The sequence below is a fragment of the Felis catus genome, chromosome E2 (assembly GCF_018350175.1).
Source record: "Felis catus isolate Fca126 chromosome E2, F.catus_Fca126_mat1.0, whole genome shotgun sequence".
Taxonomy (NCBI): Eukaryota; Metazoa; Chordata; class Mammalia; order Carnivora; family Felidae; genus Felis; species Felis catus.
Genome location: NC_058382.1, coordinates 4,557,859 through 4,570,694, shown reverse-complemented (window position 1 = coordinate 4,570,694; position 12,836 = coordinate 4,557,859). Strand labels below are relative to the sequence as shown.

Sequence of the window (12,836 nt, the reverse complement as noted above, 5' to 3'; positions counted from 1 at the left end):
CTTCAGGCCAATACTATCCAGACTGTAAAAGCCTATAAAATACATTTTTGATACTCATCAGTCTTCTATATTCAAGAGCAAAACACATACATCCTTGTGCAGGGCTCAGAGGTGCAATATATTTCTCTTGAATATCTGAGAAAATGAGAAGTCCTTTGAAGAAAATCTAAGAAACATAATAATCCTACCTGCTGACACTAAGGAAAAGGGACTTCACTCACTCTTTCATGCAGTGATTTACTGGTCCCTACTGTTTTCCAAATTGATCACTGTAATAAGTTATGCTGGTACCTCTGAAAGTCAGCCCTGTGATCTTTACTTGTTTTGTGTTTTGCTTAAATCAGCAAGATTGAAAATTTTGATTGTGTGAAATTGGACATGTCAAGGGCTTTCTTTAATGGCTGAGCAAAATGATGTATCCACTTTATTGTGACCCATTTTTCACTATATGTGCTTTGTGTATCTAATATTTATTTCATTATGTACTAAGCTCTTGTTTCTTCACCTGTATTGTTATATATATAATATTTTATTGAGATGCAAACAAGATTGTGTAATAAAAATCTCTCTGGATTTAAGCAGATTAGAAAATGCTATGTTACAAAAAACAAAAATATCTAGAGTTAGAATTCAGCCTTCCATCATCCTTCAGTGCCTTTTCAAATAAGGTGAATTTGAACACATGTATTGTCCTTAGCTCATTACAGATCATAGAAATTGCATACACTTCTAAGATGAAACTGGGAAAAAGAAAAAAGGATAATTATAGTGGATCTCAAAAATAAAAAAATTAATGTGCCATAGGCCAACAAGATCTGGTCAGCTGCTGGATGGGACCTTGAGATGCTCCCACTGTCCAGGGGTCAAACAATCATGGGCAGAACATCTACATGGGACTGGGTTCCCTTTATGCACACCAAAATAGTACCCAAAGCAAATGAGAGTTTGTGCACCGTGCACAGTATGCCAATAAAATCATACACTGAGCTCTTGCAGGGAACCAATTTAAGCTATTTGTGTGGCCCCACCCAGGAGAAGGAGAAATTAATGTTCAAAAGTCCTGAAGTCCCCAGTGGCTTGCAAGTGAAAGTTTATAAGGGGAAAGCTGAGTTCAAGCCTTCTTCTGACAAGATACAGCAGAGATTAGACTCATGCCTCCTCAACACTGGCCATGAAATCCAGCACTCTTTGGCTGCCAAGATAAAAGAAAAGAAAGCAAGCTAAAACTCTCTGCCTATTGAATAGTTTGTGTTGCAGTAATTCAGAGGATGCTTACTATGAACACTGGCAAAGACTGGACTAAACCAGGGTCTGCCATGATGGACTCTCCCTGACCTCTACTTGGGGAGTCTGACTGAGGACACTTTCCTTTGTGCTTTCTCCCTTCTTCTCAAGCATAATCCCCAAAGAAACCTTGCCTGAAACTCTGATTTAGTTTATTATCCATTTCTATTGCTTAGAAAGCTCAAGGGCATGGTTTGGTTCAATATCACTGAGAAGGTGGATGTCGTTGATTGGAGATCCATGAGGGCATGTTAGCATACGTTACTTGATAACTTCTGCTGCCACTTTACCTGATACCCCACAGATGTATTCCATCTCAAAAGCCTTTGAGTCAGAAAAATATCTTTCTTCTTTATATTAGAGGTTCAATTAGGTACATGCGGTAGTTATAGTGCTGTATTGAATAACTATTTGTAAACTAGTGGGGTTACCTTCCTGTATCTTGAGTCTGGGCTACATGTTCCCCGTCTGGTATGGCCGTGCAATATGACATGAAGTGTGCATTCTTTCATCTGAACTGACAAGATCAATGCTGGCTTCATTAGATCAATTTGGTGTTAATACTGTTAGCACAAATTTCTATCCCCTTCAAGGACCTTCCAGCTAGACTAAGAATCCAATTGAAATGAGACAGATTAACAGGAGGAGGGCAAATTAAGTTTTATAAGTACAAGAAACCCTCAGACATGGAAATCCCAAAAAGAGTCAAGCAAATTGAGGTATACATGTCATCCTGAAGTAAGGAGGAGGGTCTGGGGCTTTGAGGTGGAGAAATGCCCTTCACAAGGTGATAGGAAGAGCAGATTTTTGGTAATTAGATGTTTGCCTTTTCACACAAATGGGTGACTCAGATAAAATTTATCTCTGGTAATAATACTCTGTGAACGACCCCAAGTTTTTATTCTTCTGTATAGTTAAGAGAGGGGCAGAAGTTTCTTTGGGGTGCAGTGGGGGGCATCTGCGTGGCTCAGTCAGTTGAACATCTGACTCTTGATCTCTGCTCAGGTCTTGATCTCCTGGTCTTGAGTTCAAGCCCCACATTTGGCTCCACACTGAGCATGTAACCTACTTTTTAAAAATTCTCTTGGGGCGCCTGGGTGGCTCAGTCGGTTGAGCGTCCCACTTTGGCTCAGGTCATGATCTCACAATTCATGGGTTCGAGCCCTGCATCAGGCTCTGAGCCCCACATCAGCCTCTGGGCTGACGGCTTGCTCAGAGCCTGGAGCCTGCTTCAGAGTCTGTGTCTCCATCTGTCTCTGTCCCTCCCCTGCTCATGCTTTGTCTCACTCTGTTTCTGAAAAAATAAATAAATGTAAATAAAAAAGATTTTTTTTTATTCTCTTGGGCCTACAGTATGTCAATTGCTTTAACCCCCAAAAGTTTTCATGCCAAAGTGTCCCTTCTTGGGACAGCCTGCCCTTGGCCCCTACAGAACATTGCTTTACCGTAGTCTTTGCATATAGAGCTGTGTGTCATGTTAGATAAACTCTAAGATAACCTTGGTTAACAGCTATTTTCTTCCACTTATCGGTTGTTTAGCTGTCATAAAAGAGAAAAAAAAATGTTGGTCTCAAATTTTTTGGTGTCTCTTTCTTTGTATTAACTCAAGAAATAACAGTGTTTTGGGAAATAATTTTCTAGAATTCTACATTGTCTACTATGGACAAACTGGATTGAAAATTAGAGGATTACCAACAAAACTCATATTCCTATTTTTAAAATAAATGGGTCTTGCTATATCTTATGCCTGACATGGTCACCTTTTTGGAGCAAAGAAGCAGCCCTGGGATGTGAAGAGAAAGTAGCTTTACATACAGTTAGGTGGGAATGAATTAAGCAGATGACACAGGTCCAAAGGTGAAGGAGGAGACCACACCTTATAATGTGGTTCGAATGGAAATAACTTTTGAGAAGCTTCAGTTCATTAATCTTGCTGTAACCGATATACAATCCTATCTAATTTGCGCCAAGCTTTTACATCCTCTACAATTCTCTTCTTCTCCCTTGGTCTTCCATCATATTCACAGTGAGGGACAAAGAACTTGCCATAACCTGTGCGGGCCTCCATGATCTGTCTGCTTTTCTATGGCTTTTGCAGGTCTTGGGAAATCTGTACAATTTTCTCAGGAACTCTATGCTAAACCATTTTTTAAGTTCCATTTTTCCTTCATGACAGAAGTTGATTGTTATGTTTCTTAATAAGAATGATTTTCTAATTTTGTCTTATATATAAAGATCCTGTGACTGTGTTCTCTATGTTTTCATTTTTTAATTAGTGTTTTCTGAAATTCAACTGAGATTTTATTTTTTTAATGAAATTTATTGTCAAATTGGTTTCCATACAACACCCAATGCTCATCCCAACAGGTGCCTCCTCAATACCCATCACCCACCCATCCCTCCCTTCCACCCCCCATAAACCCTCAGTTTGTTCTCAGTTTTTAAAAGTCTCTTATGGTTTGGCTCCCTCCCTCTCTAACCATTTTTTTTCTCCTTCCATTCCCCCATGGTCTTCTGTTAAGTTTCTCAGGATCCACATAGGAGTGAAAATATATGGTATCTGTCTTTCTCTGTATGACTTATTTCACTTAGCATAACACTCTCCAGTTCCATCCATGCTGTTACAAAAGGCCATATTTCATTCTTTCTCATTGCCAGGTAGTATTCCATTGTGTATATAAACCACAATTTCTTTATCCATTTGTCAGTTGATGGACATTTAGGCTCTTTCCATAATTTAGCTATTGTCGAGAGTGCTGCTATGAACATTGGGGTACAAGTGCCCCTATGCATCAGCACTCCTGTATCTCTTGGGTAAATTCCTAGCAGTGCTACTGCTGGGTCATAGGGTAGGTCTATTTTTAATTTTTTGAGGAACCTCCATACTGTTTTCCAGAGCAGTTGCACCAGTTTGCATTCCCACCAACAGTGCAAGAGGGTTCGCGTTTTTCTACATCCTCGCCAGCATCTATAGTCTGTTTTGTTCATTTTAGCCACTCTGACTGGTGTGAGGTGATATCTGAATGTGGTTTTGATTTGTATTTCCCTGATGAGCAACGTTGAGCATCTTTTCAAGTGCCTGTTGGCGATGTGGATGTCTTCTTTAGAGAAGTGTCTATTCATGTTTTCTTCCTGTTTCTTCATTGGATTATTTGTTTTTCTGGTGTGGAGTTTGTTGAGCTCTTTATAGATTTTTTGATACTAGTCCTTTGTCGGATATGTCATTTGCAAATATCTTTTACCATTCCGTTGGTTGCCTTTTAGTTTTGTTGGTTGTTTCCTTTGCTGTGCAGAAGCTTTTTATCTTCAGGAGGTCCCAATAGTTCATTTTTGTTTTTAATTCCCTTGCCTTTGGAGAGGTGTCAAGTAAGAAATAGCTGTGGCGGAGGTCAGAGAAGTCTTTTCCTGCTTTCTCCTCTAGGGTTTTGATGGTTGCCTGTCTCACATTCAGGTCCTTTATCCATTTTGAGTTTATTTTTGTAAATGGTGTAAGAAAGTGGTCTAGTTTCAACCTTCTGCATGTTGCTGTCCAGTTCTCCCAGCACCATTTGTTAAAGAGACTGTCTTTTTTCCATTGGATATTCTTTCCTGCTTTGTCAAAGATTAGTTGGCCATATTTTTGTGGGTCTAGTTCTGGGGTTTCTATTCTATTCCATTGGCCTATGTGTCTGTTTTTGTGCCAATATCATGCTATCTTGATGATTACAGCTTTGTAGTAGAGGCTGAAGTCTGGGATTGTGACGCCTCCCACTTTGGTCTTCTTCAAAATTACTTTGGCTATTCGGGGCCATTTGTGGTTCCATACAAATTTTAGGATTGCTTGTTCTAGCTTGGAGAAGAATGCTGGTGCAATTTTGATTGGGATTGCATTGAATGTGTAGTTAGCTTTAGGTAGTATTGACATTTTAACAATATTTATTCTTCCAATCCATGAGCACGGAATGTTTTTCCATTTCTTTATATCTTCTTCAATTTCCTTCATAAGCTTTCCATAGTTTTCAGCATACAGATCTTTTACATCTTTCGTTAGGTTTATTCCTAGGTGTTTTATGCTTCTTGGTGCAATTGTGAATGGGATCAGTTTCTTTGTCTTTCTGTTGCTTTATTGTTAGTGTATAAGAATGCAACTGATTTCTGTACATTGATTTTGTATCCTGCAACTTTGCTGAATTCATGTATCAGTTCTAGCAGACTTTTGGTTGAGTCTGTGGGGTTTTCCATGTATAATATGTCATCTGCAAAAAGTGAAAGCTTGACTTCATCTTTGCCAATTTTGATGCCCTTGATTTCCTTTTGTTGTCTGATTGCTGACGCTAGCACTTCCAACACTATGTTAAACAACAGCGGTAAGAGTAGACATCCCTGTCGTGTTCCTGATCTCAGGGAAAAAGCTCTCAGTTTTTCCCCATTGAGGACGATATTAGCTGTTAGATTTTCATTAGTGGCTTTTATGATGTTTAAGTATGTTCCTTCTATCCCAACTTTCTCGAGGGTTTTTATTAAGAAACAATGCTGATTTTTGTCAAATGCCTTTTCTGCATTGATTGACAGGATCATATGGCTCTTATCTTTTATTAATGATCTTTTATTAATCTTATCTTTAATTAATCTTTTATCACATTGATTGATTTGCAAGTGTTGAACCAGGCCTGCAGCCCAGGGATGAATCCCTCTTGATCATGGTGAATAATTCTTTTTATATGCTGTTGAATTCGATTTGCTAGTATCTTATTGAGAATTTTTGCATCCATATTCATCAGGGATATTGGCCTGTAGTTCTCTTTTTTTTACTGGGTGTCTGGTTTAGGAATCAAAGTAATGTTGGCTTCATAGAATGAGTCTGGAAGTTTTCCATCCCTTTCTATTTTTTGAAATAGCTTGAGAAGGATAGGTATTATCTCTATTTTAAATGTATGGTAGAATTCCCCTGGGAAGCCACCTGGTCCTGGACTCTTATTTATTGGGAGATTTTTGATAACTGATTCAATTTCTTCACTGGTTATGGGTCTGTTCAAGCTTTCTATTTCTTCCTGTTTGAGTTTTGGAAGTGTGTGGGTGTTTAGGAATTTGTCCATTTCTTCCAGGTTGTCTATCAACTGTGATTTTAGATCCTAACATGCTTGAATGTGTATATGTTTTATAAGAAGTGAGCTCAGTAATTACTAAAAACCTTATATTTATTACAATGTTTGTTCATAAATATAAACTTCCCTTGAGGTAAATATTAATCATCAACATTTTCATCCACTTTTCTCAAAATGTATCCTAACTGTGGTATAATTAATACCCAAAGGTTTATATATACATGTACATACATACACATATATACCCATACATAGCAGTGATGTTCAGCATAGTTTACACACTCATGGTATTTCTTATTCAAAAATGTCGTCTTCTTCTTGTTGTTGCTTCCAATGGATGAAAAATATCCTAGACATTCTGTGTAAAAGTGAGATTATCTCTTAATCATTTATTGTCATTTAAATGCTTATAAAATTTTATTACAGCATTTTATGATTAGCTGTAATGAATTTTCTGAGAAATTTATTTTTTTAATGTTTGTTTATTTTGAGAAAAAGAGTGAGCACATGCATGCATATGAGTGGGGGAGAGGCAGAGGCAGAGAGAATCCCAAGCAGGCTCTCTGATCTCAGTGAGGAGCCCAAGGCAAAGCTGGATCCCACAAACTGTGAGATCATGTCCTGAGCCAAACCAACTGATTGAGCCACCAGGTGCCCCATTCTGGGCAATTTATGTCATAACACATGTAGTGCTTCAAATGCTTGTTTTTCTTGAGTGCATAGTGTCAGTTTAAAATTATAGTTATTAGGAAGGATCCTTTTATAATAGAATATCTTTTATTCAGAAGTTTTTTGGTTACAATTTCCCTTATTCTTGAATTCTAGTTCAATAACAAACTTCCTTTTTTTGTAAAACAAAAATAGCTTTATTTTAAATTATGATCTTTTTTTTTCTTCCAAGGTTTTATTTAAATTCAAGTTAGTTAACATATAGTGTAGCATTGGTTCTCAGGAGTGGTATTCAGTGACTCATCACTTACATATGACACCTGGTGCTCATTACAGCAAGTCCCCTCTTATGCCCAGCATCCATTTAGCCCATCCCCGCACTCCCTCCCCTCCACCAACCCTCAGTTTGTTCTCTATAGTTAAAAGACTCTTATGATTCGCCTATTTTAAACTCAGTTTATTTTTCCTTCCCTTCTAGCACATTCATCTGTTTTGCTTCTTAAATTCCACATATGAGGGAATTCATAGGGTATTTGTCTTTCTCTGACTGACTTATATCACCTAGCATAATACACTCTAGTTCCATCCACATCCTTGGAAATAGCAAGATTTCATCCTTTTTGATGGCTGAGTAATATTCCACCATGTATACATACCATGTCTTCTTTATCCATTCATCAGTCAATGGACATTTGGGCTCTCTCCATAGTTTGGTTATTGTTGATAGTGCTGCTACAAATATTAGGGTGCATGTGCCCCCTTCGAATCAGCATTGTTGTATCCTTTGGATACATACCTAGCAGTGCAAATGCTGAATCTAATTTTAACTTTTTGAGGAAACTCCATACTGTTTTCCAGAGCAGCTGCACCAATTTGCATTCCCACCAACAGTGCAGGAGAGTTCCCCTTTTCTGCCTCCTCACCAACATCTGTTGTTTCCTGACTTGTTAATTTTAGCCATTCTGACAGGCATGAGGTGGTATCTCATTGTGGTTTTGATTTGTATCTCCCTGATGATGAATGATGTTGAACACCTTTTCATATGTCTGTTGGCTATCTGGATGTCTTCTTTGAAAAATCTCTGTTCATGTCTCCTACGCATTTCTTAACTGGGTTATTTATTTTTGGGGGTGTTGAGATTGATAAGTTTTTTAATATATTTTGGTTACTAGTTTTCTGTCATTTGCAAATATCTTCTTCTCTTTAGTAGGTTGTCTTTTTGTTTTGTTGATCATTTCTTTTGCTGTGCAGAAGGTTTTTATCCTGATGAGGTCCCAGTAGTTCATTTTTGCTTTTGTTTCTCTTGCCTTTGGCAATGTGTCCAGTAAGAAGTTGCTGCAGACCATGTCAAAGAAGTTGCTACCTATGTTCTCCTGTAGGATTTTGATGGTTTCCTGTCTCACATTTAGGTCTTTCATCCATTTTTAAAAAATTATTTAATGTTTATTTATTTTTGAGAGAGAGACAGTTCAAGCTGGGGAGGGGCAGAGAGAGGGAGACACAGAATGTGAAGCAGGCTCCAGGCTCTGAGCTCTCAGCACAGAGCTCCATGCGGGGTTTGAACTCACGAACCTTGAGATCATGACCTGAGCTGAGGTCATATGCTTAACTGACTGAGCCACCCAGGTGCCCCGTCTTTCATCCATTTTGAATTTATTTTGTGTATGGTGTAAGAAAGTGGTCCAGGTTCATTCTTCTGCATGTCTCTGTCCAGTTTTCCCAACACCATTTATTGAAGAGACTTTTTTCCACTGGATATTCATTCCTACTTTGTCAAAGATTAGTTGGCTTTATAGTTGTGGGTCAATTCCTGTGTTTTCTCTCTTCCATTTATGTGTCTGTTTTTGTGGCAGTACCATACTGTCTTGATGATTACAGCTTCGTAATACAGCCCAAAGTTCAAAATTGTGATGTCTCTTGCTTTACTTTTCTTTTTCAGCATTACTTTGGCTATTTGGGGTCCTTCCTTGTTCCATACAAATATAGAATGGTTTGTTCTAGCTCTGTGAAAAATTTGTTGGTATTATTTTGTTAGGGATTGCATTGAATGGGATTAGGGATAAGGCTGTTTGGATAGTACAGACATTTTAACAGCATTTATTCTTGTAAACCATGAGCATGGGATGCTTTTCCATTTCTTTGAGTATTTTTCAATTACATTAATAAGTGTTCTACAGTTTTCAGAATGCAAACATTGGTTAGGTTTATTCCTAGGCATCTTATGTTTTTTGGTGCAATTGCAACTGGGATCAATTCCTTGCTTCCTCTTTTTGCTGCTTCATTACTGGTGTATAGAAATGCACTGATTTATCGCTTCTCGGCCTTTTGGCTAAGATCAAGTGTAGAAATGCACCGATTTTTCTTTTCATGTTTATTTTAAGGGAGAGAAAGAACACGCATGCAAGGGGGAGAGGCAGAGAGAAAGAGAGAATATTAAGCTGGCTCCACACTGACAGCACAGAGCCTGATGCAGGGCTCGAACTCAGGAACCATGAGATCATGACCTAACCCAAATGAAGGGTTGGATACTTGGCCAAATGAGCCACACAGGCGCCTCTAGAAATGCAACAGATTTCTGTGTGTTGATTTTATATTCTACAACTTTCGTCAATTCATGTATCACTTCTAGCAATGTCTTGGTGGAGTCTTTCAGGTTTTCTACATAGAGTATCATGTTATCTGCGAAGAGTGAAAGTTGGACATCTTCCTTGGTAATTTGGATGCCTTTTCTCTTTGATTGTTGAGGCTAGGACTTCCAGTACTATGTTGAACAACTGTGGTGGCAGTGAACATCCCTGTTGTGTTCCTGACCTTAAGGGAAAAGATCGCAGTTTTCCCCCATTGAGGATGATAGTTGTGAATCTTCTGTATATGACTTCTATGCTGTTGAGGTATACTTGCATCCCTACTTTTTATATTTGTATATAACTTTTCAAGTTTATTTATTTATTTTGAGAGAGTGGGAGAGAAAGAGCATGAGCAGGGGAGGGGCAGAGAGCAGGGGTGGGGGGAGAGAATTCCAAGTAGGCTCTGTGCTATCAGCATAGTGCCTAATTCAGGGCTTGATCCCACAACCCTGGTATCATGACCTGAGCCAAAATCAACACTCAGATGCTCAACTAACTGAGCCACCCAGGCGCCCCTATTCCTACTTTCTTGAGAATTTTTATCAAGAAAGGATCCTGTATTTTTTCATATGCTTTTTCTCCATCTGAGAAGATCATATTGTCCTTATCCTTTCTACAAATCTTCCTTTTTAATGATAGTTGCCACAATAGTAATTGTTTTTTTAAATCTATGTTTTATATTTTTGGATAACAATTTTCAGTTGAGTACATTTGGACAGTGTAGGTTTTACTTCAAATAGGAATCAGCCACTGTCAATTGCCAATAAATTTATATGTGTATTTGTATGTGTAAATATTACCCATACATTGTTGGTTCATGACTTTTCTTTTTTCTTAGTTGTCAATGGCTGTTTTATCCTGGATAAGCTGTCATATGGCATTATCGTCATCATCTATTAGTGGATGAATTTATATCCTCTTTGTGAAGCAAGCACGTTTTGGAATTGAAGGTAACTTTTTAAAACTCATCATTATCAATTTTAGGTATCATGATTTATCCATAATTTTAGTCAAAAACATATGCCATAGAATTTACATTTCAACCTTTTTTTTTTTAACTGTGGTGTTAAGTGTACTTACATTACTGCAAAAACCAATCTCTGAAATGTTCTCATCTTGCAAAACTGAAACTTAATACCTGTTAAACAATAAGTTATATATTTGTCTCTATTCTAAGCCCCTGGCAATCAATCTTTCTTTCAGTCTGTCATCTCCTTTCCTTCCTTCCTTCCATCCTTCCTTTCTTCCTTTTTTATCAGGTTCAGGACATTAGTCATTTAACTGAAATCATGGTGTATTTCTCTGAGTTGTTTATTTCACTTAACATAATATCATCATGCTTCAACCATGTTGTATAATTTGAGAATATGTGTCTTTTTTCCAAAGGCTAATATTATTCCAGTGTATGTATACTCGACATTTTCTTTATCCATTCTTGCACATTTCTGTCACTTACATTTATCATTGGCTTTTCTAAATAATGCTGCTATGAATCTGCCTGTCCAAATATGTCTTGCACATCTGTGAATTCTTTTGGTTATATATTTTCAAGTGGGATGGCTAGATCATATAATAATACAATTTGAAATTTTTCAACAAACCTCCATTCTGTTTTCCATAATGGTTGAGCCATTTGTATTTCTTCTAGCAGTGCATAAGAGTTCCATTTTCTCCTCGTCCTTTCCTACACATGTAGTTTTTGTTGTTGTTCTCGATTAACGGTGGGATCCAAAGAGGCATGAGGTAATAACTCACTGTTTGATTTGTATTTCTTTAATGAATGGTGATTTTGAGCATCTTTCATATGTCTATCCATTTGTATATTTTCCTTGGATTATATCCATTAAATCCTTTGTCATGCTAGTTACTTTATGGTTGTTGTTGCATGAGTGCTTTCTATATTATAGATATTAATTCCTTTTGCTCTAGAGGCTTTGCAAAAAAAAAATGTCCTTTTATTACACAGGTTGACTTTTTATCACTGTTTCTTTAGAATAATTTTCTCTGAATGCTATATGCTTCAATATTTTGTGTTTTATTTCATTAGTTTCCACATAATTACTGGTTATTTTTTAATTTGATTTTCACCCACTGATTGTTCAAGAGTATGTTGTTCAGTTTCCAAATATTGGTGGAATTTCCAATTTTCCATCTGCTATTCATTCCTAGTTTCATTCCATTGTGGTCAAAAAGATACTGTATGAATTTAATCTTAAATTTCTTATGAATTGTTTTGTAGACTAACAGGTTGTCTCGAGTAGAGAATGCTCCATGTGTGATTTCTGCTTTTGTTTGGTGGAGTGGTCTATATATGTCCATTATATGCAACTAGTCTGTAATGTTGTTCAAGTGCTGTCCTTATTGAACTTGAATGTGGTCTTTGTATCCAGGTAAAGTGAGGTATTAACCTCTATTTTTATGATGCTGTTTATTTCTTCGTTCAATTCTATCTTGTGTGCATCACATATATGGGATCTTTGATATTATAGATGCCCTTATAATTGTTATAGTATCTGGGCAATTTCACTCATTTCAAAACAAAGTCCTTTTTTTTCCTTTCTGACTCTCCATCAACTTAATTTGTATTTGTCTGATATTAGCATGGTCACTCATGCCCTCTTTTGGTTTCCATTTGCATGAGATCTTTTTACATACTTTTCCTTGCATCTTATGTGTGTCATTAGATTTTATGTGACTCTCTTGTAGACAGGAGGTTGTTGGATATTGTGTTTTATTCACTCAGCCAATTTGTGTCTTTTAATGAAGGGAGTTTAATTTACTTAGAGTCAAAATAATTACTGAGAGGGAAGGACTGCTGCTGCTGTTTCAGTTTTCTGTAATTCGTGTGGCTATTTTATCCCACTTTTCCTCTTACTGTGTCCCATTATGTTTATTTTATGTTTGTAATGACATTCTTTGGTATCATTCTTATTTCATTTTTATGAGTTCTGTAAGTTTGTTTGTTGATCATGGGAATACATAAAATCTCTCAAAGCTGTAACAAACCATCTTAACCTGATATTGGTAATAGCCTACAAAACTCTACTACCTGTCACTTCCACCTCTGTACCCACTTTGTTACCCTTATCCCAGCTTCTCTATTTTATGTGCTGTATTCTACAATTTAGATACATCATTTTTATGGGGTCTTCTGCATTGTGGCAGGTGCTGG

General features: G+C 37.2%; 2 protein-coding genes and 1 pseudogene across 3 annotated transcripts in view; 2 read left to right on the top strand and 1 right to left on the bottom strand.

Annotated features, from left to right (window-relative positions):
* Nucleotides 1-12,836, bottom strand: part of LOC105261213 (zinc finger protein 345-like) — a 126,553-nt gene that overhangs the window by 37,926 nt on the left and 75,791 nt on the right.
* The window catches only part of LOC101086687 (putative protein ZNF720), a 257,450-nt gene that overhangs the window by 237,302 nt on the left and 7,312 nt on the right, over nt 1-12,836 (top strand). The window contains exon 10 of one of the 2 annotated variants that reach the window (XM_045047161.1): nt 10,503-11,705. In XM_045047161.1, coding sequence (XP_044903096.1) covers nt 10,503-10,530 — 28 coding nt within the window. In that variant the 3' untranslated portion in view covers nt 10,531-11,705. Of the gene's footprint in view, nt 1-10,502; nt 11,706-12,836 lie in introns of those variants that run through there. The other variant, XR_006590797.1, reaches the window with a different exon arrangement.
* Nucleotides 9,347-9,436, top strand: LOC111558165 (annotated as a pseudogene).